This window comes from Pongo pygmaeus, chromosome 4 (genome assembly GCF_028885625.2).
Source record: "Pongo pygmaeus isolate AG05252 chromosome 4, NHGRI_mPonPyg2-v2.0_pri, whole genome shotgun sequence".
NCBI classification, from domain to species: domain Eukaryota; kingdom Metazoa; phylum Chordata; class Mammalia; order Primates; family Hominidae; genus Pongo; species Pongo pygmaeus.
The window spans coordinates 85,038,667-85,062,712 of NC_072377.2; the positions used below are offsets into that span (position 1 = coordinate 85,038,667).

Sequence of the window (24,046 nt, forward strand, 5' to 3'; positions counted from 1 at the left end):
TGCTGCAGCCATATTGGGCTTGTGTCACAGCTGAGGAACCAAAGGCCCATAACTTTTTGAGCAAGTAGCAAGCCCTAGCAGGCAGCAAACAAGCAAGGCCTCCTCTGCCCAGAGAGTGAGCAGTTACACTGAATCATGCTGTGGTTACCTTGACCTACTTAGTTGTCTATGGGACTAGCTACAGAAATTGCTCAGAATTGGGAGACAGATTAGTCCTGTAGCCTGGCACACTCAGCAAGAATGTGCAAGACCACCCAGGGCTCATGGTGAGCTGCCTGTCTCCATAGTTTTAATACTTTGGAAAGGGGAATAAATTATAAGCAAACTTAATAGTTCTTATTTTAATAATTTACTCTAAACCACAAGACTTATTCCTTTATATGTATTTTTCAACATATATTTTCTTTTTTAACTTAATCCCAAATATGATAGTATCAACATATATTTTCAAGGCTTTCCTTATAACTAGACCAGTAAAAATGTCCAAGCTTATTTCTGAAATGTGTAATAAGAAATATAAACAAAGCCATGTGATTATATATATGTGTATGGGTGTGTGTGTGTATATATATATATTATATATATGTGTATGTGTGTGCGTGTGTGTGTATATATATACGTATATACACATATATACGTATATATATACGTATATACACGTATATACACACACGCACACACATACACATATATATACACTGGTTTCTTTCCATTATTTATTAAAATTGATCATTTCCTAAAGATGTTTGAGTACAGGGTAAACTATATTCTGATTCATTTTCACATTTCTTTCACTAGATTTTTTTCTAAAACAAACATAATAGAGTAACTGAATGCAGATTAGTAACTAGATTGCATTGAAACCAGGAAGAATTAATAGGAATGAGCTTCCTTTTTTTTTGTTGAGACAGAGTCTTGCTCTGTTGCCCAGGCTGGAGTGCAGTGGCACGATCTTTGCAAACTGCAACCTTCACCTCCCAGATTCAAGCAATTCTCCTGCCTCAGCCTCCTGAGTAGCTGGGATTACAGGTGCGCACCACCGCACCCAGCTAATTTTTGTATTTTTAGTAGAGATGGGGTTTCACCATGTCGGTCAGGCTGGTCTTGAACTCCTGACCTCAGGTGATCCACCCGCCTTGGCCTCCCAAAGTGCTGGGATTACAGGCGTGAGCCACCGCGGCCAGCTGAGCTTCCTTTCTTAATCAAAAAGCTTTCAGTCCTGTTAGAAGCACTTGAAAACCCTTACCATCAAAAAACAGCATGCAATTTTGAGTGTCCCTTAAGGATACTTTGACACTCCAAAGGAAAAAAATCAGTGTGACTAATTTTTCTAGGTTTCTTCTGTCCTTAGTCTCCAGGGAGCTGACTGCTGATGAACTAACTTAGCTGCTTACCCTTAGAGCAAATGCTTTTGCTTAAAGCCTGGACATCAAAGAGAGTAGGGGAAGATGGTCTTTAATTCAGCTGTCTTTAATTTTCTCTCACTCTGTTGAAGTCTCACCAGGTTCTTTGCTTTCCTAGAATGTGCCAGAAACACTCCCTGCTTAGGGACTTTGCCTTGGCTAGTCCTTCGGTAGGAAGCATGCTGCATCCAGAGATCCTCAGCTCACTCCCTCTCTGCCTGCAGGCTTTTGCTCAAATGTCCCTCAAGGAAGGCTACACTGACCACCCTACTTAAAATATCAACCACCACCCCCAACCCTTCCCCAGCACTCTTCATCTTTACCCTTCTTAATTTTTCCTTATATCTTCTAATATTCTACATTAATTTTATTTACGATGTGAACAGAGTATGCTTCTGTTTCTTGCTGAACCCGCAGTGCCTAAGATGTGTCTAGCACAAAGTTCTCAATAAATGTCTGAATGAACGAAAGAGTGAGCATATTCCTAATAAAAAAGAAAATGCAAACTTAAGAGCTATTGTTAACTTTTACAACTGGAACGCCTTAGTTAATTTTGGCATTGTTTCAGACAATAGATTTCAAACTTTTGGAAATGCCCTAAGGAGAGTCTAAATGCATTGCTATCTTATCTTCTTGCCATGCTCATTTAGCATTTCTAAAGTCCAGTAGTCCTGAAAATGAGCTCTTCAATTCAGGATATGCCAAATGATCCAAGAAAGCGCCAGGTGGATGAGTCCTATGTTTTTGTTCAGAAACATAAAAGTGAAATATATAAAAAAGGGGTAGAAGGGATTGTTTGGCACTAAGATAGGTGAAAATGGGAAAACAGGACCTGTCTGCATTATTATAAGACTGGGACAAACTGAATAGAACAGCACTATCTAAAGAATCTTCTGTGATCATGGAAATATTCTATATCTGTATAGTCCAATTTGATAGCCACTAACCACAGGTGACTAATAATACTTGAAATGGGGCTAGTATGGTGGGAGAATTGATTTTTGAAATTTATTTAATTTTAATTAAATAGCACACGTGGCTAGTGCTATTTAATGACACATATTGGGGAATGCAGGAATAGACTATGCCTCTGTTGTAAATTAGAGTGGGCAACATCTTTACGTCTCAGAGTGATCCAGCTATCATCACTCTACTCCTTTAACTTCACAAGGTTTCCGTTACTATTCAGGAAAACATTTCAAAAAATGTAAACTCAAAGACCTAGGCTAGGCAGACAGCATTTGGAAGTGTCTCAATTGTAGGTGAGGTCTGAAATTTTAGTTTAATGTAACCCCTTCATTACTAATTTTGTTGACTTTTTCAAAACGTAAAAATATTCTCAAAACCATCTCTACTTCTGGAATATAATATATAATTATTTTGATCCACATATCCACTCTTCTTACATATATAAATGTTAATGTATAAAATTACAGAACAGTCCAAAGTTCATGTAAATGAAAACTTGCTGGCACAAGAAAAATGAAAATAATTATAACCAGGCTTACCTTGTGTGAATAGATGGGTGAGGGTGGGTAGGGGGAGCAGAGGTAGAACTTTAGCAAACTAACAGCAGGATGCATCTAATCTGTTAAGTGCTCCCACCAATAGTGGAGACTCCTTCAACTTTTAAAATGTGTCCTTGAGAGGAGGCTAGCTTGCCATGTTCTGGCTTGTCTCATGAGTTAAGACAAATCACAGAGGAGAATAATGAATGTTGAAGTCTACAGAATAAAGTGCTAATGTAATGGTTATGAAAGAGATCTCAGTCAATATTTTCTTTCTCTGTAATATTACACTTTGCAGGTACCTTGTGTGTCTATTGGAGCAATAGACACTAAATTGGTCAGCCACCTGGAATATATGTTAAATGACACAAGTAAAGTTGTTCTTATTACTAAAATTGATCGGATTCCATTATGCTTTAATGTCTCCCTAATTTAAATCTCTAGACTATGTAATACATCTTGTCAAATGCTCCTGACATATAGACACCTGCTGCACAAGGAAGAATGCCATACATTAATCAACGAGTCAACTTAGCAAATCATCATTTTAGATTTTATAATTTTTTTTTTGAATTTCACACAGAACACGTTTCACCTCTGTAACCTAAAAATGTTTATGATAATTTAAACTAAATTCATGCCATTTTATAGAACACACAGTATTGCATACAGGCAATTTTCCACTATCTGTGCCCCTGGAAGAGGCAGAGCCACAGACGACTTAGAACGGAATTCTAAAGCTCTTTTAATGCTAATCCAAATCACTGGTATTTGACTTAAGATGCATTTTGTTTTTTAACTTCTTCACTGCATTTTGCTTAGGCTTATATTAAATTATTTTGTGGCCCAAAAGCTTGACAGATGTCAGGGCTAAGGGTGCTTGGAATTAAAAGTGGGAAATTAAATTACCGGTCATTGGAAGCTGACCATTTAAAATGTGCTTATAAACCCATCATCAGGAGGATTCTCTAAGAACTGTATACAAGAGGCTGCTGTTTCTTCAATGGATTTTGACCAGCCACCAAGATTTCCAGCAAAGTAAGGAAGGATGCTAGCAGACATATGGTTAAAGTAAGATACCTGTTTCAAAAAGAAAATACAATATTTTAATTTCTTATTGACTTGGAGCTTTTTCAAGAAAGGATCTGAGTCTTGCTGGTGTAGGGGAGGCTAAGACCCTAATCTTCTGGGGGACCTTCTGGAATAGATGATCCGAAAGGATGACCTTAGGATTCCCATAGTGTGGACACAAATTACAAGATTACAATTAATTAGGACATCTGGGTAAATTAAGAGATTTTTCTCTATCTGGCAGAGCCAATTAACCTGCAGATGTTTCATCAAACTTACGATGCATGAATTGCTGTCAATAGCATGGATGAGAAATCCGGCACATATGATTTCACTTCTGATGTACTGTGGAGATGGGGGGACCGATGGCAAAATGACCGACTTCACTGCCACTGTGTAAGTGTTACTGAAAGAAAACATTTTCTAAGCTCTTGTGAGAAATAAAGAATAGTTGTTAGAAAATAAATCCCTATAGTTAACCCAATTTATTTATACAGGTAGAAGTGAAACTATGAAGGCCCAGATCTTCTAGAAGAGTGGTCTCATCAGAAAACACTCTATAGGCTACATTCAAGTAGAAAATATTGTTTTCTGCCTTAGAATTGCATATACAATGCTTTGTGTAGCTCCATGAAACTGGAGTCAACCACCAAACTGAAGTTTTATTGTGCCCGACAGGGTTGTAATTTCAGCCTCCTTTCCTTTTTAAATTAAAAAACAGGCCAGGTGCAGTGGCTCACGCCTGTAATCCCAACACTTTGGGAGGCTAAGGCAGGCAGATCACCCGAGGTCAGGAGTTCAAGAGCAGCCTGACCAACATGGAGAAACTCCGTCTCTACTAAAAATATAAAATTAGCTGAGCATGGTGGTGCATGCCTGTAATCCCAGCTACTTGGGAGGCTGAGGCAGGAGAATCGTTTGAACTCGGAAGGCAGAAGTTGCAGTGAGCTGAGACTGTGCCATTGCACTCCAGCCTGGGCAACACACCATCTAAAATAATAATAATAAAAACAATATCCATTGCTGTTAAAAGAAAAATTCTCAACAATAGAGAACCCTGTAGGCTACAAAATAAAAATCTTCCTCCAGTCCAATTGCACACCCATGCTATTCTCTACCCTAGAAGTGACCACTCTTAACATTTTACTGTATAGCCCTCTAGACTTTTCAAAATAAATGTACAAGAATGACATTTATATAAGCAAATGCACACCAATTTTTTTACATAAATATCATTTTACAAATATCGACTACAATTTGATTTTTCATTTAGCAATAAATCTTTGAAGGTGTTTCTCTATCAGTCCCACTATAGCTCCTTCATCCTTTTTAATGATGGTACAATACTTTGTAGTATGGCTCTACCATAATTTATAAGATGGATTTTCCATTTGTTTCTAATATCTTTTGACATAATAAATGATACAACACTGAACATCTGTTAATACTCATATGTGTGTGGGATTATTTGGGACACTTTCTCTTAGAAGCTAGCTGCCATGCTCTGAGAAGTTCAATGTACATGGAAAAACCATGTCTGGATACTCTGATCGACAGCCCCAGCAGACAACCAGCCATGGTGGATGTCTAGCATAGTCAAGCCTTGGTGAATTCTAAACCAATTCCTGATATCTTATTTGGCTTCCACTACATTTTTACTAATCATGGTATGTTTCAAAGGTTTACTGAATACCAGTTTTACATCTACATAGGAAAAGGAACTACTTTAGGATTCTTGCATTGTACTTTGCAAACAGCTGGCACTTAATAGATGACTGTTAATTTTTAAAATAATAGCTAAAGATTCATCTAGGTATAATTCAAATAAACATAATTCAAGAGCAGAAATATCTACACAGACTTCATTATTTTCACATCAACTTTTAATTTCTATCCCATACTATGAAATATTAATAGAACACTTGGACTGCATATACTCACCCATCTTTGAGAGGTTTTCTTCGTGATACCAGTACTACAAAGTCTTTGGGTTTGTCATCATTCAGTATAGGACAGGTGATGTGATACAGCTGATCATCTTCACTCACCCAGTCTATGACTTCACAGGACCTGTGTATATAGAACAGTGAAAAGCAGGTATACTTTCTGCCTGCTAAGACATTCACTTCCTTTATTTGCTTACATAATCTCATTATTTGTATCCATATTTGCCCCTTCAGCTCACCTAATCATGCCCCTAAAAGCCAGCATTATTGCTCAAGTCTGCCTTTAGAAGAGCTCTTTGAGGCTAGGCACAGTGGCCCATGCCTGTAATCCTAACACCTTGGGAGTTTGAGGTGGGAGGATCACTTGAGGCCAGGAGTTCAGGACTAGCCTGGGCAAAATCTTGCAAAACCCTATCTTTACAAAAAATTTTTTAAAAAATTATTTGGGTGTGGTGGTGCATGCCTGTAGTCCCAGCTACTCGAGAGGTTGAGGTGGGAATATCACTTGAGCCTGAGAGGTTGAGGCTGCAGTGATCCATGATTGTGCCACTGCAGTTCAGCTTAGGTGACACAGTGAGATCTTATCTCAAAAAAAAAAAAAAAAGCCACAACAAACAAAAAACGCAAGAGCTCTTTGATCAGAAGGAATAATTCTGCAAGTGATAGAGGATGGTGGCCATCTGACTTCAAGTTCGTAATTCTCAATACTTCAGTGAAAGGCATTGAGCTGTTTTACACAAAATTATTTTTCTCCAGGATCAAGTAAAAACATTGTGAGGACTGGTAAATCATATAGTCAGTCCAAGAAGGATTGTTTATATAGATAAAGAAATGTGGTATATTGGAAACCGCACTAGCTTTGGAGTCACACAACTTTCTTTTGACTCACAGATTGCCACTTACTCGCTACATAAGTTGCGTTAGGCAAGTCATTTGATTTTTTCATCTATAAAATTTAGATAATGATACGTGGGTTTATTGCAAGGATTCAGTGAAAACACCTGGCATAGTACCTGAATCATAGTACATGTACAAGAAAAGTTAGTTGGATTAGAATTCATTCATTCATTCCCCCATTTGTTCAACTGCAATTTGGCTGGAATGTCAAGTGACATAGAGAATAGTGGGAGAAACATTTTTAAAGCATAACACCAAAGTTTAGGCATTGTTATTCCTAAAAGCTTGTACTGGTAGAGTATCTACTAAATTGATGCAAGAAAACTGAGAAGTGTTCCTCTTCTCTCAGAATGATTTATTATGATAGCATTAACCATGACGTATCATTCTGATACGGGAGGTGGGCTGGGAAGTGTTGGGTAGGGAAGGGCAGGGTCCCTGGTGAGGGCTCCACCCTCAGGCCTGTGCCCACGGACCTAAATGAGGACAGGCATTTCTGTTTTCACACCCCAAAAGTTACCTTTTGGCCCACCACACACCACATCCTGCACTCATAAAAAACCCGAGACCCTAGTGGGCTGGATGTTGAGAGGAACAGAGGAGCACACCGCCAGACACCAGCAGACACTGGCAGATGGTGGAAAGACATGGAATTCGGTCAGGGGTGGTCAGAGGAGAGTCTGGTGGCTGGGCAGCCTGACTCCAGAAGAAGACCACCTTCCCACTCCATCCTCCTTTTGGCTCCCCATCCATCTTGCTAAAAGCAACTTCCACCACTCAATAAAACCTTGCACCCATCCTCCAAGGCCACATGTGAGCCGTTTTTTCCAGTACACTAAGGCAAGAATCCAGGATACAGAAAGCCCTCTGTTCTTGCAATAAGGCAGAGGGTCTAATCGAGCTGATTAACACAGGCTGCCTGCAGACAGCAAAACTGAAAGAGCGCATCGTAACACACCCCCACTGGGGCTTCAGGAGCCATAAACACTCAACCCTAGATGCTGCCGTGGGGTCAGAGCTCAAAAACACTCCCCAGGACTTAAGCATCTGCATGATCCCTCTAAGGGTTTGAGCAGCCCTGAAGAAACAAGCCACACCCCTGTCGCAGGCCCTATGAGGAGGATAAGGGAACTCCTCCCATTTCAACTCTAGCATCTGTGCAAATGTAACACATGACCTCAGAGATGTTTCACTTTAGTGGTATTAAATCACCTATTACATGGTATTTCTAAATCTCTACCACAGTGAGTCTTAGAAAATTTAAAGATGAGCCTCTATCTTGTCAAGATTAGGAAACGCTTAACATAATAGGAAGCCCATCTCATCAACCCTTCCGTGTCAACAAGGTGGGCCATGAAGCCCTGCGGGGTGCTATAGCCAAGGTGGCTGGGTCCCAGTGCAGCTGGTCTCTGTCAGTGCAGTTGGCAGGGTGCACAGCTCTGTACTGTGTTCCAGGAAAGGGCCGGGGAGTGGAGGAGATTGGATTAGGGATGCAGGAGACAGGGAGTGGCAGGAGTAAGAGATGTAGGCGAATAGGAGCAGGGACATCATGAGGAGGGGGAGCAGGAAGGCATGTCTTTCACCTCGGGGCTCACACAGCTTGCTCTCTTAGCTTCTCACCAGGGAGGGTTGCTTCACAGAAAAGTAAGGAACTGCCAATGAAATATTGAGAGTAGGCAGGACAACTGGATAATCGCTTCCTCAAGAGCAATGAGGTTGCATATTAAAGTAGAAGAGTGTAGAATTCAGAGCATGACAGACTTGGGTTCCAATTTGGGTTCCATCACTTTATTGCCTGTGCAATCTTGGCAAGTCTCAGAACCTCTTAAATGGAAATAATAATGACCTTGAAGTTACTGGTAGAATTACAATAGATGTGGGTAAAGCAGGTCAACTCAATATAGATAAGTGAGTATAATTTTTGTTTTGTGTCTCTCAATATCACCTGATGCAGTATTCTGTCCAGAGCAAACTTTATTTTTATTTTAATTTTTGACAGGGTCTCCTGTGTCGCCCAGGCTAGAGTGCAGTGGTGTGATCTTGGCTCATTGTAGCCTTGACCTCCCAGACTCATGCAATCCTCCCACCTGGGTCTCCCAGGTAGCTAGGACTACAGGCATGCACCACCATGTCCAGCTAATTTTTGTGTATTTTATAGAGATGGGCTTTCACCATGTTGCCCAGGCTGGTCTTGAACTCCCGGACTCAACTATCCACCTGCCTCAGCCTCCCGAAGTGTTATGCCGGGTCAAACTTTCAAAAACACTCTTTAAACAATGGGTCACACATTGGACGATGGAGATGGACTGCAACATGGAGATCACCTTTTGCATTATCTCAAGGTTGATTGAGAAAAATTTTTAAATTTGTTCTTACACACAATGGGGGTCCCACAAAGGTCGCTTTGTAAAGTCAGACAAGAGACAATAAGCCAAATGTGCTGGACTTCCCACGTGCTTTTCAACCCAAACAGATAAAACATCATGCTCTTCCAGAGTATATATTTTTATCTAAAAGACAACAAAAAAATTAAATTACAAAAGAAAACTGATGCTTTTACTTTAGAAACCATATGCATATATATGTAGTCATAGACCAATTGCACTAACTAAGGCATCTTATTTCCTGGATGAAATTGAAGCCCCATGGCAATTTCTCTTCAAATACTGGGATGTCTAGAGTTCTGTCCAGGATGCTGTAGTCTCGTGTCCTCTAAACAATATGTGACTTGAGGGTGGGCTATTTAATTATTGCACAACAGTTTTTTTTTCTCATGAAAAATGTAAAAACCTAGGCCTTTCTCTCCTTGTCTCTTTGTGATGTTTCCCTGCCTCTACTGAGGAAAAAAAGAAAATATCACCAGACTGCTAGGCAGCTCAGCACCTCATCTCCCTCAAAAGAGCAGAGTCAAGGCTATAGCTTAGGACACTTTCCCAGGATGTCAGGCGTGTCTTCAAGTGGGCCAAGGGGATCCAGGAACTGAATCAACCACCTCTAGAACCATCTCAGCCTCTCGGCAGGGCCCCTGGAGCGCCATATTTCCTCAGCACGAAGCATCCTTTCATTTCTGAATCACAGTGGCTGGATCATCCTTCTGAAAGGCCAGTTCCTGGTTTCCTAATGCACATTATTCCTTAGGTAAGAGGAGGCTTGTCTTGGGGAGCCATTTGACATATACTTAAGCATGAATGCATCCCTTGCTACTCTGAGCTTTTCTTCTACTGTGTTTTTGACAATAATCAGAGATGTGTGTTCAGCTAAGAACACATTTCTATCCTTCCCGTTTTCTTCATCTCTTTCAGGGTACTTTGAAGTTAATGTTGAAATTTGCTACCTTATAACCATTCCCATGGCAACAAGCTGTGAGAAAACAAACAAATATGGGGTTAGGACTTCACTGCAGGAATCAAGCAGACGGAAAAAATCAGGCTGTAAAGGAGAAGGCTTTATTTAAACATAAATATCATCAATAAGAGAATGAAAAAATGAGAAATTAACTACAAGCTGCTCAGAAAGGAAACAAGTGATTATTTGCTTACACCATTTAACCTCTCCAATTGAACTTGGTTCCAAGCCTCCCTTTAAATCCAGCCTGCAAAGGAAGACATGATCGAGGCTGTGAGCACTTACCAAACACCAAGAAAACTACGGATGGGGCTCCAGGTGGCTGGTGAGACACACCCTACTTAGCATGGGCATGCCTAACTTTGCCCCCAGCACAGGGGGAGTTGAAGGAGGTTCATTGGTGTATATCCAGAGAGATTATCAGATTTATCAGTCATCCAATTGGTGGTTGGTAGGCAAGTGGCTCTAGGATGGCCTGCTGGGGTTCTGCAATCTCAGAGGAGCTGAGGGCAGGTGGCCAGGGTGAACTCCATAGTGCCAGTCTTATTCTGCCCTTGGGGCAGCCATGCTCCATTCTGGTGGAATGAAGTGGAGTGGGATGCAATATTGTGCTGAGCACTTATTAAGAGTTGAATTATGTCTCTACCTTTCCACCCCCAAATTCATATGCTGTAGTCCCAACCTCCTGTACCTCAGAATCTGACCTTATATGGAAACGGGGCTCTTGCAGATGTAATTAGTCAAGATGAGGTTGTACTGTGGTAGGATGGGCCCCTAATCCAATATGACTGGCATCCTTATTAAAAAGGGACATTGGACATAGACATGCTTATAGGGAGAACACATGTGATGACAAGGGTGGAGATCTGGTGATGTTTCTACAAGCCAAGGAATGCCGAAAACTGCCAGAAAATCACCAGAAGCTAGGAGACAAGCATGGAAAAGATGGTCTCTCACAGGCTCAGAAAGAAGCAACCTTGCTGACATCTTGGTCTCAGACTACCAGCTTCCAGTATTGTGAGACAATAGATTTCTACTGTGTCCACTACCCAGTTTGTGGTCCTCTGTTATAGCAGCCCTAGGAAACTAATACAGCACTTTTCTAGTGGGGCTGCTCCCCAGGTTGCAGTCACATGCTGCTTCTTCCTATCCTGGAGCCAAACCAAACATCAAGCTGAGTTGTAACCACCACTGAATTCTGCCCTTACAGAGCTCACTCGACTTACCCAATGTCAGGTACAGTACTGGATGAGCAAATTCAATTTTGATCTTGCCCCTAGAAGGTGAGGGCAGCAGAAAGTCCCTGTTGCCCTGCTGTCTAAATCAATGATATTGATGCAAACAAAGCAGACAAGGAAATGCAGTAGTTAGTTTTGGTTCTCTTTAAACCCTGCTAAGAAAGGCCAGCTTTTGCTTAGTGAAAAAATTTTCCAGGAACAATTCTCCAAGAAAATGAATTACCTTTCACGTTTGGGAATATAGAGATTCAATTTATTTATTTATTTGTAACCAACTGATATGGTTTGGATTTGTGATTTCCACCAAATCTCATGTCGAATTGTAATCCCCAGTGTTGGAGCAGGGACCTGGTGGGAGGTGACAGGATCGTGGGAGTGGACTTCCCCCTTGCTGTTGTTGTGACAGTGAGTGAGTTCTCATGAGATCTGGTTGTTTGAAAGTGTGTGGCACCTCCCCCTCTCTCTTCCTCCTGCTGTAGCCATGTAGGACGTGCCTGCTTCCTCTTTACCTTCTGCCACGGTTGTAAGTTTCCTGAGGCCTCCCCAGCCATGCTTCCTGTGCAGCCTGTGGAACTGTGGGCCAATTAAACCTCTTTTCTTTAACAATCACCCAGTCTCAGGTAGTTCTTTATAGCAATGTGAGGATGAACTAATACACCAACTCAAACGTTTTCTTTATCATTTGATGGTTGGAGAATTTCATTCTATGAAATGAAGCTTAAAGCAAGCAGGCTCAAAATCTGCTGGAGCTTGCTAACATTTTATTAGTGATATCATTGTTTTCATTCTAATAAGATTCTTTTTGAATTTGAATTTAATGTCTTATACAAATAGTATAAGAGGGCTTGCAATCCCAACACTTTGGGAGGCCAAGGTGGGCAGATCACCTGAGGTCAGGAGTTTGAGACCAACCTGGCCAACATGGTGAAACCCTGTCTCTACTGAAAACACAAAAATTATCCAGGGGTAGTGGCACATGCCTGTAGTCCCAGCTACTTGGGAGGCTGAGGCACGAGAATCCCTGGAACCCGGGCGGGGGAGTTGCAGTGAACCGAGATCATGCCACTGCACTCCAACCTGGGCAACAGAGTGAGACTGTCTCAAAAAAACAAACAGTACAAGAGGAAACAACTATAAATTTGAGAATTTTTGTACCATCTATTGACAAATATGTTATGGATACTACACTGTGGGAAAGAGGGCAAAAGTGGTTTTTACAGAAGCCTAGGGGAGCCTTCATTTTCCTTGGAGGTATCTGGAGATGACCACGGGGGCCAAGCGGGTGGGGGTCGGAAGGGAGGAGCTCTGGGCCCAGCCCCTCCCCCGGCACCATGAAAATAGCTCCCCGCTGGTCTGTTTCCTATACTAGGAGTCTGTCCTGTGTAAAGGTTTTCAGGTGGTCCATGTCATTCTGGCTTTCACCATAATTTTCCCAGTACATCCCCAGGTCTTCCTTAAATAAAAAGTTACTCCTGTCAGGCCAGTCTCCTACTCAATGCTAATTTCCACCAGGAGAACTTGGCTTAAACTACCCACTGCCTAGAAAGCCCTATTTCTCCCTCAGCAATCCACTCCTGACACTGTCTTCAAGGAGGTAAGAATGGCCTCCTCTCTAAAGTTCTCCCTATATAACTGTCATCTCTTGGAATTGCCTGTAAGAGCTGACTTTTATGGTTTAAGCACTATAATCTCTCACTTGTTAATAAACGACCTTATAATTATTCTTCAGCTGTTTCACATACCTGTGTGATGTTTCCAAAATACACATTTTGCTCCTTGTATTACTACTACAATTAATTCTATCATTATACATGAAACATGAAATGAATTAAAACCATAAGCCCTATCCAATTTCATCACATATACTACAATCTTAGATTTTTACCATCCAATTTATATTGAAAACCTGGAAAAAACATGATTTTTTTTTTAGAGATGAAGTCATTTTATGTTGCCCAGGCTGGCCTCAAACTCCGAGGCTCAAGCAATCCTTCTACCTCAGATTCCCGAGTAGCCAGGACTACAGGTGGGCACTGTCAGACCCGGCTTTGAGGAAAGTATGATTCTTTTTTTTGTTGTTTTTGATATAGGGTCTCACTCTGTTGCCCAGGCTGGAGTGCAGCTGCATGATCTCAGCTCCCTGCAACCTCCGCCTCCCAGTTTCAAGGGATTCTCATGCCTAAGCCTCCCAAGCAGCTGAGATTACAGGTGCCCTCCATGACACCCAGCTAATTTTTTATTTTTAGTAGAGATGGGGTTTCACCGTGTTGGTCAGGCTGGTCTTGAACTCCTGACCTTAAGTGATCCACCCACTTTGGCCTCCCAAAGTGCTGGGATTACAGGTGTGAGCCACCGCACCTGACCAGAAAGCATGATTGTTTTTTGTTTTGTTTTTTTGAGATGGAGTCTCACTCTGTTGCCCAGGCTTGAGTGCAGTAGCACGATCTCGGCCCACTGCAACCTCTGCCGCCCAGGTTCAAGCAATTCTCCTGTCTCAGCCTCCCAAATAGCTGGGATTACAGGTGCCTGCCACTGCCCCTATCTAATTTTTGTAGTTTTAGTAGAGACAGTGTTTCACCATCGTGGCCAGGCTGGTCTTGAACCCCTGACCTTCTGATCCACCGCCTCGGCCTCCCAAAGTGTTGGGATTACAGGCATCAGCCACTGCGCCTGGCCCAAAAGTATGATTCTTAACAGACAACTGTGTTGTAAGAATTATTCCACTAAAAGGTGACAGAAAAAATTAGTCATATTTTGAAATTAAAAACATTTAAGCTGTAAAATGTGGGAGAGAAGAGGAGGAAAACTCCTCAAAAACATATTTAATCAGATTTTTAAAATCAGATTTTTATCATAAGTATAATCTTTAAAGGAGAAATTCAAATTCAATGGAAGTAACACAAGAATATTTCTTTATACAATATCCTCTAGTAACTATCTATATAAGAATGAAGAATTAATCATTGATAGCTCTCCCACAACACTAGCAAATTTATTTGGTTATGCTTTGGGCCACACCCTCCCAAAGAACTGAAGTTTAATATATTCTACGACTTCACTAAATATGTTCTTTCAGTTCATTCCAGACATGAATTTGTTCTTTCCACTGCTGCTCATGAATGCTCAAATGCCAGCAATGATGACAGAAGCAGGTTTTATAATAGTAAAAGAAAACAAAGTAGTGAAGCATCTTTTATGAAAGATAAACAAATGCATTAGTTAAACCTGTGTTTCTGCATCACTGAACCAGGCAAAGACAGAAACTTAACTGGATCCAAATGGGATAAGGAAGACCTCTAAAGAGTTTAATAGTGAGGACAAAGAACTCATAAAAGGAAACAACCAAAAACAAAACATTCAGAAGAGGTCAAAGTCAGAGTTGAAAAGAATCAATGAAGTAGCATCTGAATTTACTTAGAATTTAAGGTAAAGTAAAAATATAATTTATCATCCAAACTGGAACACCAAGACACTGTTAATAATTATGATGGGACAACAGGTGTAAGCCAGAACTGTCCCAGGAAAATCAAGACATATGGTCATCCTATTTCATAGGCTGCTGCTTCACTGATGATGAAAATCAGTGCATACTGAAATGTGAATGTAGCCAAAGTGCTGGCATTAGTGAGCATCTCTGAAGTGCCAGGCGCTCCTATGGTCTGGGTGTAGTGGTGAGCAGATCGGCCCTCAGGGAGCTTACAGTCTAGTTAGTGTGGGCATGGGCTTCCAAGGGTCTTCTGAAAAACCTCTGAAAATATATAAAATTAAGATCCAAATGATGTATGTCTCTTTAAACCTGATGGCATGCAAAACACTGTAAAAGGTCCTAAGAGAGATACAAAGAAGTCGAGACAAGGCCCCTTTCTTAAGAGGTTTATAATGTACTTAGGGAAAGAAGACCATGTGTAAAAAGTTAAATTTCCATGTAAGGCTTAAATATTAATTTGAGGTAGCTGTGGAAGAAATGTCACAAGATAGTGTATAATTAATTGACCACTTATTTATTTATTTATTTATTATTTTTAGAGACAGAGTCTTGCTCTGTTGCCCAGACTGGAATGCAATGATGCAATCATAGCTCACTGGAGGCTGAAATGCCTGGGCTCAGGTAATCCTCCCACCTCAACCTCCCGGGTAGCTAAGACTACAAGTGTCTGCTACCACAGCCGGCTAATTTTTAAATTTTTTGTAGAGATGGGGTCTCATTGTTTTGCCTGGGCTGGTATCAAACTCCTGGCCTCAAGGGATCCTCCTGTCTTGGCCTCCCAAAGTACTAGGATTACAGACGTGAGCCAGGACACTCAGCCAAAAAAATTAATTTTAAAGAAGTCATGACAGTTACTAGAAAAAGAGGTTCTTAAGTCAAGTGTGGCAGGAGAGGCTTTATGGAGAAGCATCTTTCCTGATCTAGATCAGGTGGGATTTGGGTAGATGGAGAAGAGAAGGACAGAGAGATGGGATGTGAGAACCTAAGCTCAGAGGTAGGAGCATGTTGGGTATATTTGAAGGACTCCAAATCAACCAGCTTGTAGAGACAGGGCTGAAAAGATGGTTGCCTCTTAGAAACAGTTTCCTCAAAAGATTTTGTTACCTTCTTAAAAGCTGCAGTAGAAGCAGTAGAGCCACCACTACCACCACAGCTTTCACTTGTGATGGGTGATGGATTATGCAAGTACCTGGAGGTGTCCTACCTTTTCCACAGTGCTGGTAACCTCCCAACCCCTTTTGGCTGCCAGTTTTTTGAGGGTCTCCACATTGCTGTCACTCAGGGATGCCTAGAATAGAAATATTTTTAAAGCTATGTGTTCAATACATGGATGTGTGATCATATATTTTCTGCTTAAAAAATGGGCACTGTTGGAGGAGGTATGTGTTGAGTCTCCATGACAGTGTTGAGTTTAGAACTAAACTACAGGCCAGGTGAGGTGGCTCATGCCTGTAGTCCCAGCACTTTGGGAGGCCAAGGCAGGCAGATCACTTGAGGATAGGAGCTCGAGACCAGCCTGGCCAACATGGTGAAACTCCATTTCTACTAAAAAATTAGCCGGGTGTTGTAGTGCAAACCTGTAATCCCAGCTACTTAGAGGCTGAGGCAGAAGAATCGGTTGAACCCGCCACCGGGAGGCGGAGGTTGCAGTGAGCCAAGATTGCGCCACTGCACTCCAGCCTGAGCGACAGAGTGAGACTCTGTCTCAAAAAAACAACAACAACAACAATAAAAAACAACAAAAAACAAAAACAAAACAAAAAAAAAAAGAAAAAAGAACTAAGCTACAGCTAACATATACTTTTTATCTTGAACCCTTAATTTAGAATTCAGACAAAGTAACTGTATACTTAACAACTGGGTATCATTTTAGTATCATTTTACTTGGTGTCCTGGGCAAAGACAGACTACCTTTCAGTATGACTGATAATCAATGTGTAATAAGTGATTTCTCTTTACATTTAATGGTTAAAAATATTCAAATGACTACTACTTTGTTATTGTTTTTATAAAAATGCAAGCTGGTGGGCACAAGTCACAGTGAGATACCGGATGGGACTGTGCCATGCTTCTGGAACATATCTGATGGCAGAGCATCCTGAGTCTGTAGTTTGGGAACTGTAAGAAGTCAAACAAGGCTAAGCTGCCGATTGGTAAGCAGTAACTGATAGCCTGGTTTTGTTCCATTTTGACATGACTGGCTGATATAATCCACCTTTTCACATAGCCTGCGTAGGCACAGCCTAGGCCAGTTAGGCAAGGGGATTCCCATTTTTGTAATGATGAGACATTTATATGAAGAGCTCCAAATCATAAAACATCACCTGCTTGCTGATATCCCAGTGTACGCAAAGTGGAACCTCTTCTTTGTGGGAAATAACATATTTTCTGGAAAAAAAATTAAAATGTTAAATGACAGTTTTTTTCTCTGCATTTAGCACACAACAATAACCATAACATTTTCTTGAACTTCTACCAGCCGTGGATATCAGTGGAACAAGGTGGAAGAACGATTTCCATAAGTCAGTAATCAGCCTTCGTGGCCAGGAAACATCAGACCTTCTCTTTTTCCGTTATGTGGGAATAGAGACCCAGAGAGGGGCTTTTATATAATTTGTCAGATTAACGAAGACTCCATAAAATCATTACACCTTATGTTCCTTACCTGCCTAGGCGAATTCTCTTGCGTGCAATAGCTCCCCGATAGCGTCTAAAATCATCCTTTAAGCAAAAACAAAGTAAAATCAATAAAATAAAATATCTACTATTTTAGCACTATAATTCTTAAGTATCCTTCTCCTAAATCAGTCAAAAGGGCTAACTGAGATGTGGTGTCTCTCCATGAACTGACTTCATCAAGTCAGAGCCTCTGTGCTGAATCCACAAAGGGCAGTTGCACTGACAAAGGTGCAATCTTTGCAGTTATTTTCTTCCTTTTTTCAAAAGTGGAGATTATTAACATTCCTGTTACCAGAATTATACTTAATTCTCACTACAGAGTTTTTAGAAAAAATTAACATTGGCAATCAGGTAATTTAGGGATGAGGGAAAGATATGGTTTCCATGAATATGGCACAGCATTAAGAGCTAGAGTTAAGGCAGTGAGAGAAGAGACCCAGAAATAGGACATGGAAGGTGACATCCTACCCACAGCAGTGTGTGGCCCGGTAGAGGTGAGGTCTTCAGGGCTTCCATCATTTGAACAAATGATCAGCGTGATCGAGGGGAAAAGGAAAAGAAAAAAGCCCACTTCACTTTGTGATGCTGAAAAGAGAGAAAACCAAAGGGAAAGAGCCAAAGAGGTTGTTGCCAGTGGGAGGAGATCCTGGGTAGAGCTCTCTATTCACAGGTCTGGCTATTGAACCTCGTGTGATAATGACTGACCTTTGAAATGGGTTGGATTCTGGGAAACGTGATGAGATTTTCCTTATCATCAGCAGCATTGTAAATGAGAAAAGCACTGTTGATGTGACGCCCTCGGCCCTCGGCCCATTCCTGACAGTCAAAGGCCTCCACGCGAACTCCAACTTCAACACTGTGAAGGGTGACACAGGGCGGTGGGCAAAGAGGATCTCGACCCATTAGGCCCTCCTTGCCCACTGCTGCCACCCCCTCCAAGCAACAGGAGGATAAGGGCCTGGGTTTTCTTCTTTGTTATCAGCAAATCTGTGCAACTATTAAAATCCATTTTCAGGTCAATGGGCTGCTTTTTACAAGCCCCTAAGAGCATTTCCATTTTACTTCCCCACTTTCAAGTGGGAAAAGGCCAGGAAGGGCTTTATATACATTCAAGAACATATTTTGGCAATGTCGGGGAGGGCTTAAATTATGCCAGAGTTAAGTTTTCTTCCCTAAAAACAATAATTCTGTAATTAAAAAATAATCAAACACTGAAATTAGACAGGAAACACAGATATTCATTTTCACATTTAAGAAGAAAAAAATACTAAATCAAATCTTTTCATTGTGTACCAAGAATAATAAAAATAACTGGGAAGTGGTTTGGATTTCATGGTGGTAATACCAGGTCCATTATGAGTTGATTGACCATCTAGTCACTGGGACTGAAAGGAAAAGTTAATAATTATGCAGGGATAACAGGTACAAACCAGGTCCAACTTGGACCAACTGGGACATACGGCTACCCTTATAAGACGAAAACCAGACCTTCACAATTTACTAATTGTGAGAAGGCCCCAAGCAGAACAAAGGGTTAAAAATGTGTTCATGGATTTTGAAAATTGCATGAAAAAAATGGAATTTCGTTAAAGTAGTTCCCATAGTCACCTCCAGGCTGAAATTAAAAATTACATTTGTGCAAGTTTAAATTTCTTCATAGCAGCCTAAGGGCTCACTTTACCAGGTCTGAAATGTATTGTTGACAATGGCAGTGAAGACAAGACGATCTCCAACCGTAGATGGTCCCCGGAACTTAAACATATCTACGGACTTCAGAAAGGGATGTGCGCAACACAGGTGGCTGGGGAGACAAAGGAAGGGAGAGAGAAGAAAGCGATCACATATTCATTCATCGAACAAATGCACAGACAACTCTTCAACCTATTTTCTAAATAAGCATTTCTTTAAATTTGGCTGAAATAAATAACTGGATTATGTGTGTTGAGGGTAGGTCTGCACGCTATCTGCCAGTATCTTGGGAAATACCATGTCCCCAAGCACTGGGGTCTTTACCCAGATGTTGATGCTTCTACTCCTTTGGTAACAGTCCTACTCTTGTCTCATTTCTTGTGGAAGTCCCTTGGAACAACAAACCAATGCTTTTTGTTCTAATCTGAATTATAGTCATTCTGATAGCTCATGACTGTAGTCCCAAGAAGTTCTGATCCAGGTTGGAGTGGGGTCCAAGTGAAGGCAGGTGTCCTCACACAATTCCTCAGCTTTACAGTTAATCAAATTCACCCACAGATCAAAAGATAAGTTTTTTCCCCTCACAGAAAAATCACCTGGATTGCTACATAAAGCATGAAAGGCTAGGAGATACATATTTTATAATTTTTGTGTGTATGACATTTTGAAATAATTATATACAATATTTAATTTCATAAAGTTACTTCCATAATTTTCTACATTTTAGATTCCCAGTCATCATTCAATTACTCTGTGCCAACACCAAGTGAACAGATGCTGCCGTAAGCCTTTACAATAGAACATGTTCAATTGCTTTACTGTCACTAAGAATGACAATCTCATTTTAAAAACAAGCTCGCTTATTTGTGCATAATATTTAGAAAGGATAACTACAGGTTTCTAACTATAGTCATAACTATAGACATATTAATAATAAAATTATTTTAATTTGAGGGAAATAAAACCTTAAAAATTTTCAATGGTTATGAAAATTGTCAGAAGGGCAGATCCTATTCAAATGCATTTCTAGGGTACAGAGTGTTCCCTAAAGCTGCTCAATTACCTACATCTTTCTATTAAGAATAAAATAACCTTTTTGAAATTGAGGAGTCTTTAAAAGTATTCTAAATATTCTCTTCTTTCTTTTCCTATTTTTCAATTATTTCTTTGGCCATAATTATTTTTAACCAGCACCTTTAAAGGTCAGACCTAACTGTAAATTGTCTTTAAAAAGGTTTGTAACTAACTGACTTTATTTATTTACTTACTTATTTATAGAGAGGCTAGAGTGCAGTGGTGTGATCATAGCTCACTGTAGCTTTGAATCCCTGGACTCAAATGATCCTCCCACCTCTGCCTCCCAACTAGCCAGGACTATAGGTGCACACCACCACACCAGCAAATTTTTTTTTGTAGAGTCAGGGTCTTGCTATGTTGCCCAAGCTGGTCTTGAACTCCTGGCATCAAGCAATCTTCCTGTCTCGGTCTCCCAAAGTGCTGGGATTATAGGTGTGAGCCACCATGCCCAACCTAGACTGATTATTTTTAAGTGTGAAGCCTGTCTTCTATTTCTGTTCTGCATTTACTTTGTCATAAGCTATCAAGACAATGAGTTGCAGTTTCATAAGATCAATATTCATAATTCAGAATAAAGTATTAAAACTGTCATCTCATTTTTATTTTTGAACCAAAATATTTAAACATTCACCTTCAAACAAAAGGGCAGATTAATCCTAAAGTAAGCAAGTAAATGATTTAGAAATCATTATAAAAGGCAACATTTTCCTCAGTCCTTTCCTTGACTTCTTGACTAGCCCAAGAGCTGGATCTCGGTCCCTTTCTATTTTCTCCTCACTGGTCCCAAAATCATAAGCAGAAGGTCAAAACCAAGAACCTTGCAGAAATAGTAGCCACTGTCTCCATCCAAGCCATAATCTGGCCACCAAATGTATTTCCGTGATGGTTTGCATGGGGTGGGAGGACCAGTTCAATGCTCTGAACGGAGGTGCCCCTTGTGGAAACCGCTCCTTCCTCTTCATCAAAAATGAGATCTGAAAGGTGGATGTAAACATTAATGATGGTGGAGTGAACCATAGGCCCTCGGGCTCCAGCTTTTCCTTCCCGGCAGTACATTCAACTCAGATTTATAGAAAAATTAAAGTGTTCTCAAAGGCTTAAGACTGAGCAAATTGACAGGTTCAACAGAGTGACTCTTATCTTAACAGTGAATATTTGCAGTGAATTGGGTTAAGATAATCAGAAAGGGCCTTTTAGAGATCGTATTCTAGCCTATAAGTCTATTGGAATTTTGACTAAAAGAATGGTTACACTGAAACTTGAGTTGTTTGTGGTGGGGTAGGGACAGATCAGGACAGGAAGGGGCAGAAAGGTTGGGGGTGATGGATATGTCATTATCTTGATTGTGGTGATGTTTTCACAGGTGTAAACTTACGTCAAAACTTATTTAAATATGGGCCATTCATTGTTTGTCAATTATACCACAATAAAGTTGTTAAAAATAAAGGAATCTGAGCTACAAAGAACCAGAGACACAAGGAAGCTTGAAACACTACCTTCAGAATGGAAATGTGGCCTCCTGTGGAAACTGTTTGTAATGATTGCAGTCACAAGCAGGAAAGACACAATCTGTTATACTGTTATACTTCTTCATGTCCTTCTGCTCTCTTTTTTTTTAAGACAGTCTCACTCTGTCATCCAGGCTGGAGTGCAGTGGTGAGATCTCAGCTCACTGCAACCTCAGCCTCCCAGGTTCAAGCGATTCTCCTGCCTCAGCCTCCCGAGTAGCTGGGATTACAGGTGCATGCCACCACGCCTGGCTAATTTTTGTATTTTCAGTAGAGATGGTTTTCACCATGTTGGCCAGGCTGGTCTTGAACTCCTGACCTCAGGTGATCTGCCTGCCTCGGCCTCCCAAAGTGCTGGGAATACAGGCGTGAGCCACCGCGCCTAGCTTTCTGCTTCTTTTGAATCATATCTGCTCCATTTACTAACAAATTGGTTTTTACTCTTAACAATGGAAAAATCATTTACTCTGGCTGCAAAGCAGTAAAATGTATTCAATTATGCTTTTTGCATCACGAAGTGAACCACCAGCTAGGTTTCCATCTCACATGCTATTGTTGGGGAGGAGGGGGAAAGGATTTACAAACTGGGGCACCATCCTGGCTGTACTGTCAGAGGCAGAGCTGAGCTTGCAGTGTGAGAGGGAAGATATGCCCAGCAACTGTTGGTGCGCTCAGCATAGTCACAGCTGGTGATCCAGAAGGGTAGTCACAGAAACCCTTAACTCCACTTCCTAATGTAATTTTTAGATTTATAATTAATTGATGATCTCTTTTATTTTTTCTTATTTCCAGTGATCGTTTCAGTCCCCAGCTTAAAACAAGTCAGTAGCTACCCATTGTTCTCGTATAAAACCCCAAATCCTTCCCATGGCCTGCAAGCCCTGCCTTCCTGGTCTGGCCTCACTCTCCCTCTCCCTTTGCTCCAGCCACGCTGGTCTTTTTTCACTTCCTCTGAGGAAGTATTATCTTCAACAACAGGGCATTTGTCACATCCCTGCTGTCTACGGCAATCCCCCTGGCCACCACCACCTGTGTCTTCAATTTCACTCATACTCTGTGGCCCCCCCTTGGTCATCACTTCCTCAGGGGAGTCTTCTCTGACCTCCACAGCTCAGCCCCACCTTCAGGGGCTCTCGAAGGATCTTTGTTTCATGGCTATAGTTTTATGTTATTTGTGTGCCTTTTTATTGTGTGGCCCACTAGATCCTAAGCTTTTTGGTGCAGGGACTATGGATTTTTAAAATTCTCATGTAATTCCTGAACATAGGTGCTCAATAAATATTTATTAAATGAAAAGAATGAATAAACTTAACTTAGCTGATTTACTTAACACTCATAGTCCTTACTCTCTCAACAGAATATTTTTAGGTAATAAAGTAGTTGTACTGACACTTCTGTCTGCTGTTGATGAGAGTCCCCACTGGTCCCCATTTTCGCTTAGACGTATCAGACACTCAACTATTTCCAGTTGGGTGTGGAAGAGTATCTCACATTGGTTATAATTTGCATTTTCCTGATTACTAATGAGTTCCAACATCTTTTTACATGTATATTAAGTATTCTTGTCACCTCTTCATGAAATGTCTCTTTATATCATTTGCTTCAACTATTGCTTGTCTCATTTCTGGAGAATTTTTTTGCATGTTAGACATTTCTCTCCATTCTCCATGTCTCCTAACCTCCCTTACATAGTTCCCATTTCTTTGTCTATCTGGCTGCATTCCAGTTAACTCTTTCAGATCTATCTTCCAGTTCCTTGTCTTATCTGCTGTTTCATTCATTCACTGAGTTTCAAATTTTAATTATTATATATTCTTTTTTATAGAAATTGTCTTTGTTTCTTTGTTAAAATTTCTAGGTTATCTTTTTTTTGTTGTTCTTGCATTATACTCTTGATACTCTTTTATTTCTTAAAACATATTAAGCCTCTTCATCTTACTTGATAAATTCATTATCTGCTGTATTTGTGGGCCTTGTTCAGACTTTGTGGGGCCTGGTGTCACTTCTAGATCTTGATGCCTTGCTTTATTTCTATCTTTTATGATTTTTCACTAGGATCTCATATTGCTTGGATCTTTTTCTGTGGAAATTCTTGAGAGCTGGCTTTAAAGTCATTTCTTCACAAACAAGCTGCATTTGCAGCTGCAGATCACCTGGGGTCCCACAACACAGCACCACTTTACACTAAAGTTTACTTG

At 40.7% G+C, this 24,046-nt stretch overlaps 1 protein-coding gene across 4 annotated transcripts in view; it reads right to left on the minus strand.

Moving 5' to 3' along the window:
• Positions 1–2,761: 2,761 nt before the first annotated feature.
• ACOT12 (acyl-CoA thioesterase 12) overlaps positions 2,762–24,046 on the minus strand; it is a 71,217-nt gene continuing 49,932 nt past the window's right edge. For 3 of the 4 annotated variants that reach the window (XM_054489818.2, XM_063665458.1, XM_063665459.1), the window contains 10 exons: positions 21,158–21,314; positions 19,256–19,375; positions 18,280–18,430; positions 17,561–17,616; positions 17,220–17,283; positions 16,100–16,183; positions 9,202–9,335; positions 5,924–6,052; positions 4,262–4,388; positions 2,762–3,991 (listed from right to left, as the gene is read on the minus strand). In XM_054489818.2, the coding sequence (XP_054345793.1) occupies positions 3,842–3,991; positions 4,262–4,388; positions 5,924–6,052; positions 9,202–9,335; positions 16,100–16,183; positions 17,220–17,283; positions 17,561–17,616; positions 18,280–18,430; positions 19,256–19,375; positions 21,158–21,314 (1,172 nt within the window). In that variant the 3' untranslated portion in view covers positions 2,762–3,841. The remainder of the gene's footprint in view (positions 3,992–4,261; positions 4,389–5,923; positions 6,053–9,201; positions 9,336–16,099; positions 16,184–17,219; positions 17,284–17,560; positions 17,617–18,279; positions 18,431–19,255; positions 19,376–21,157; positions 21,315–24,046) is intronic. The other variant, XM_054489819.2, reaches the window with a different exon arrangement.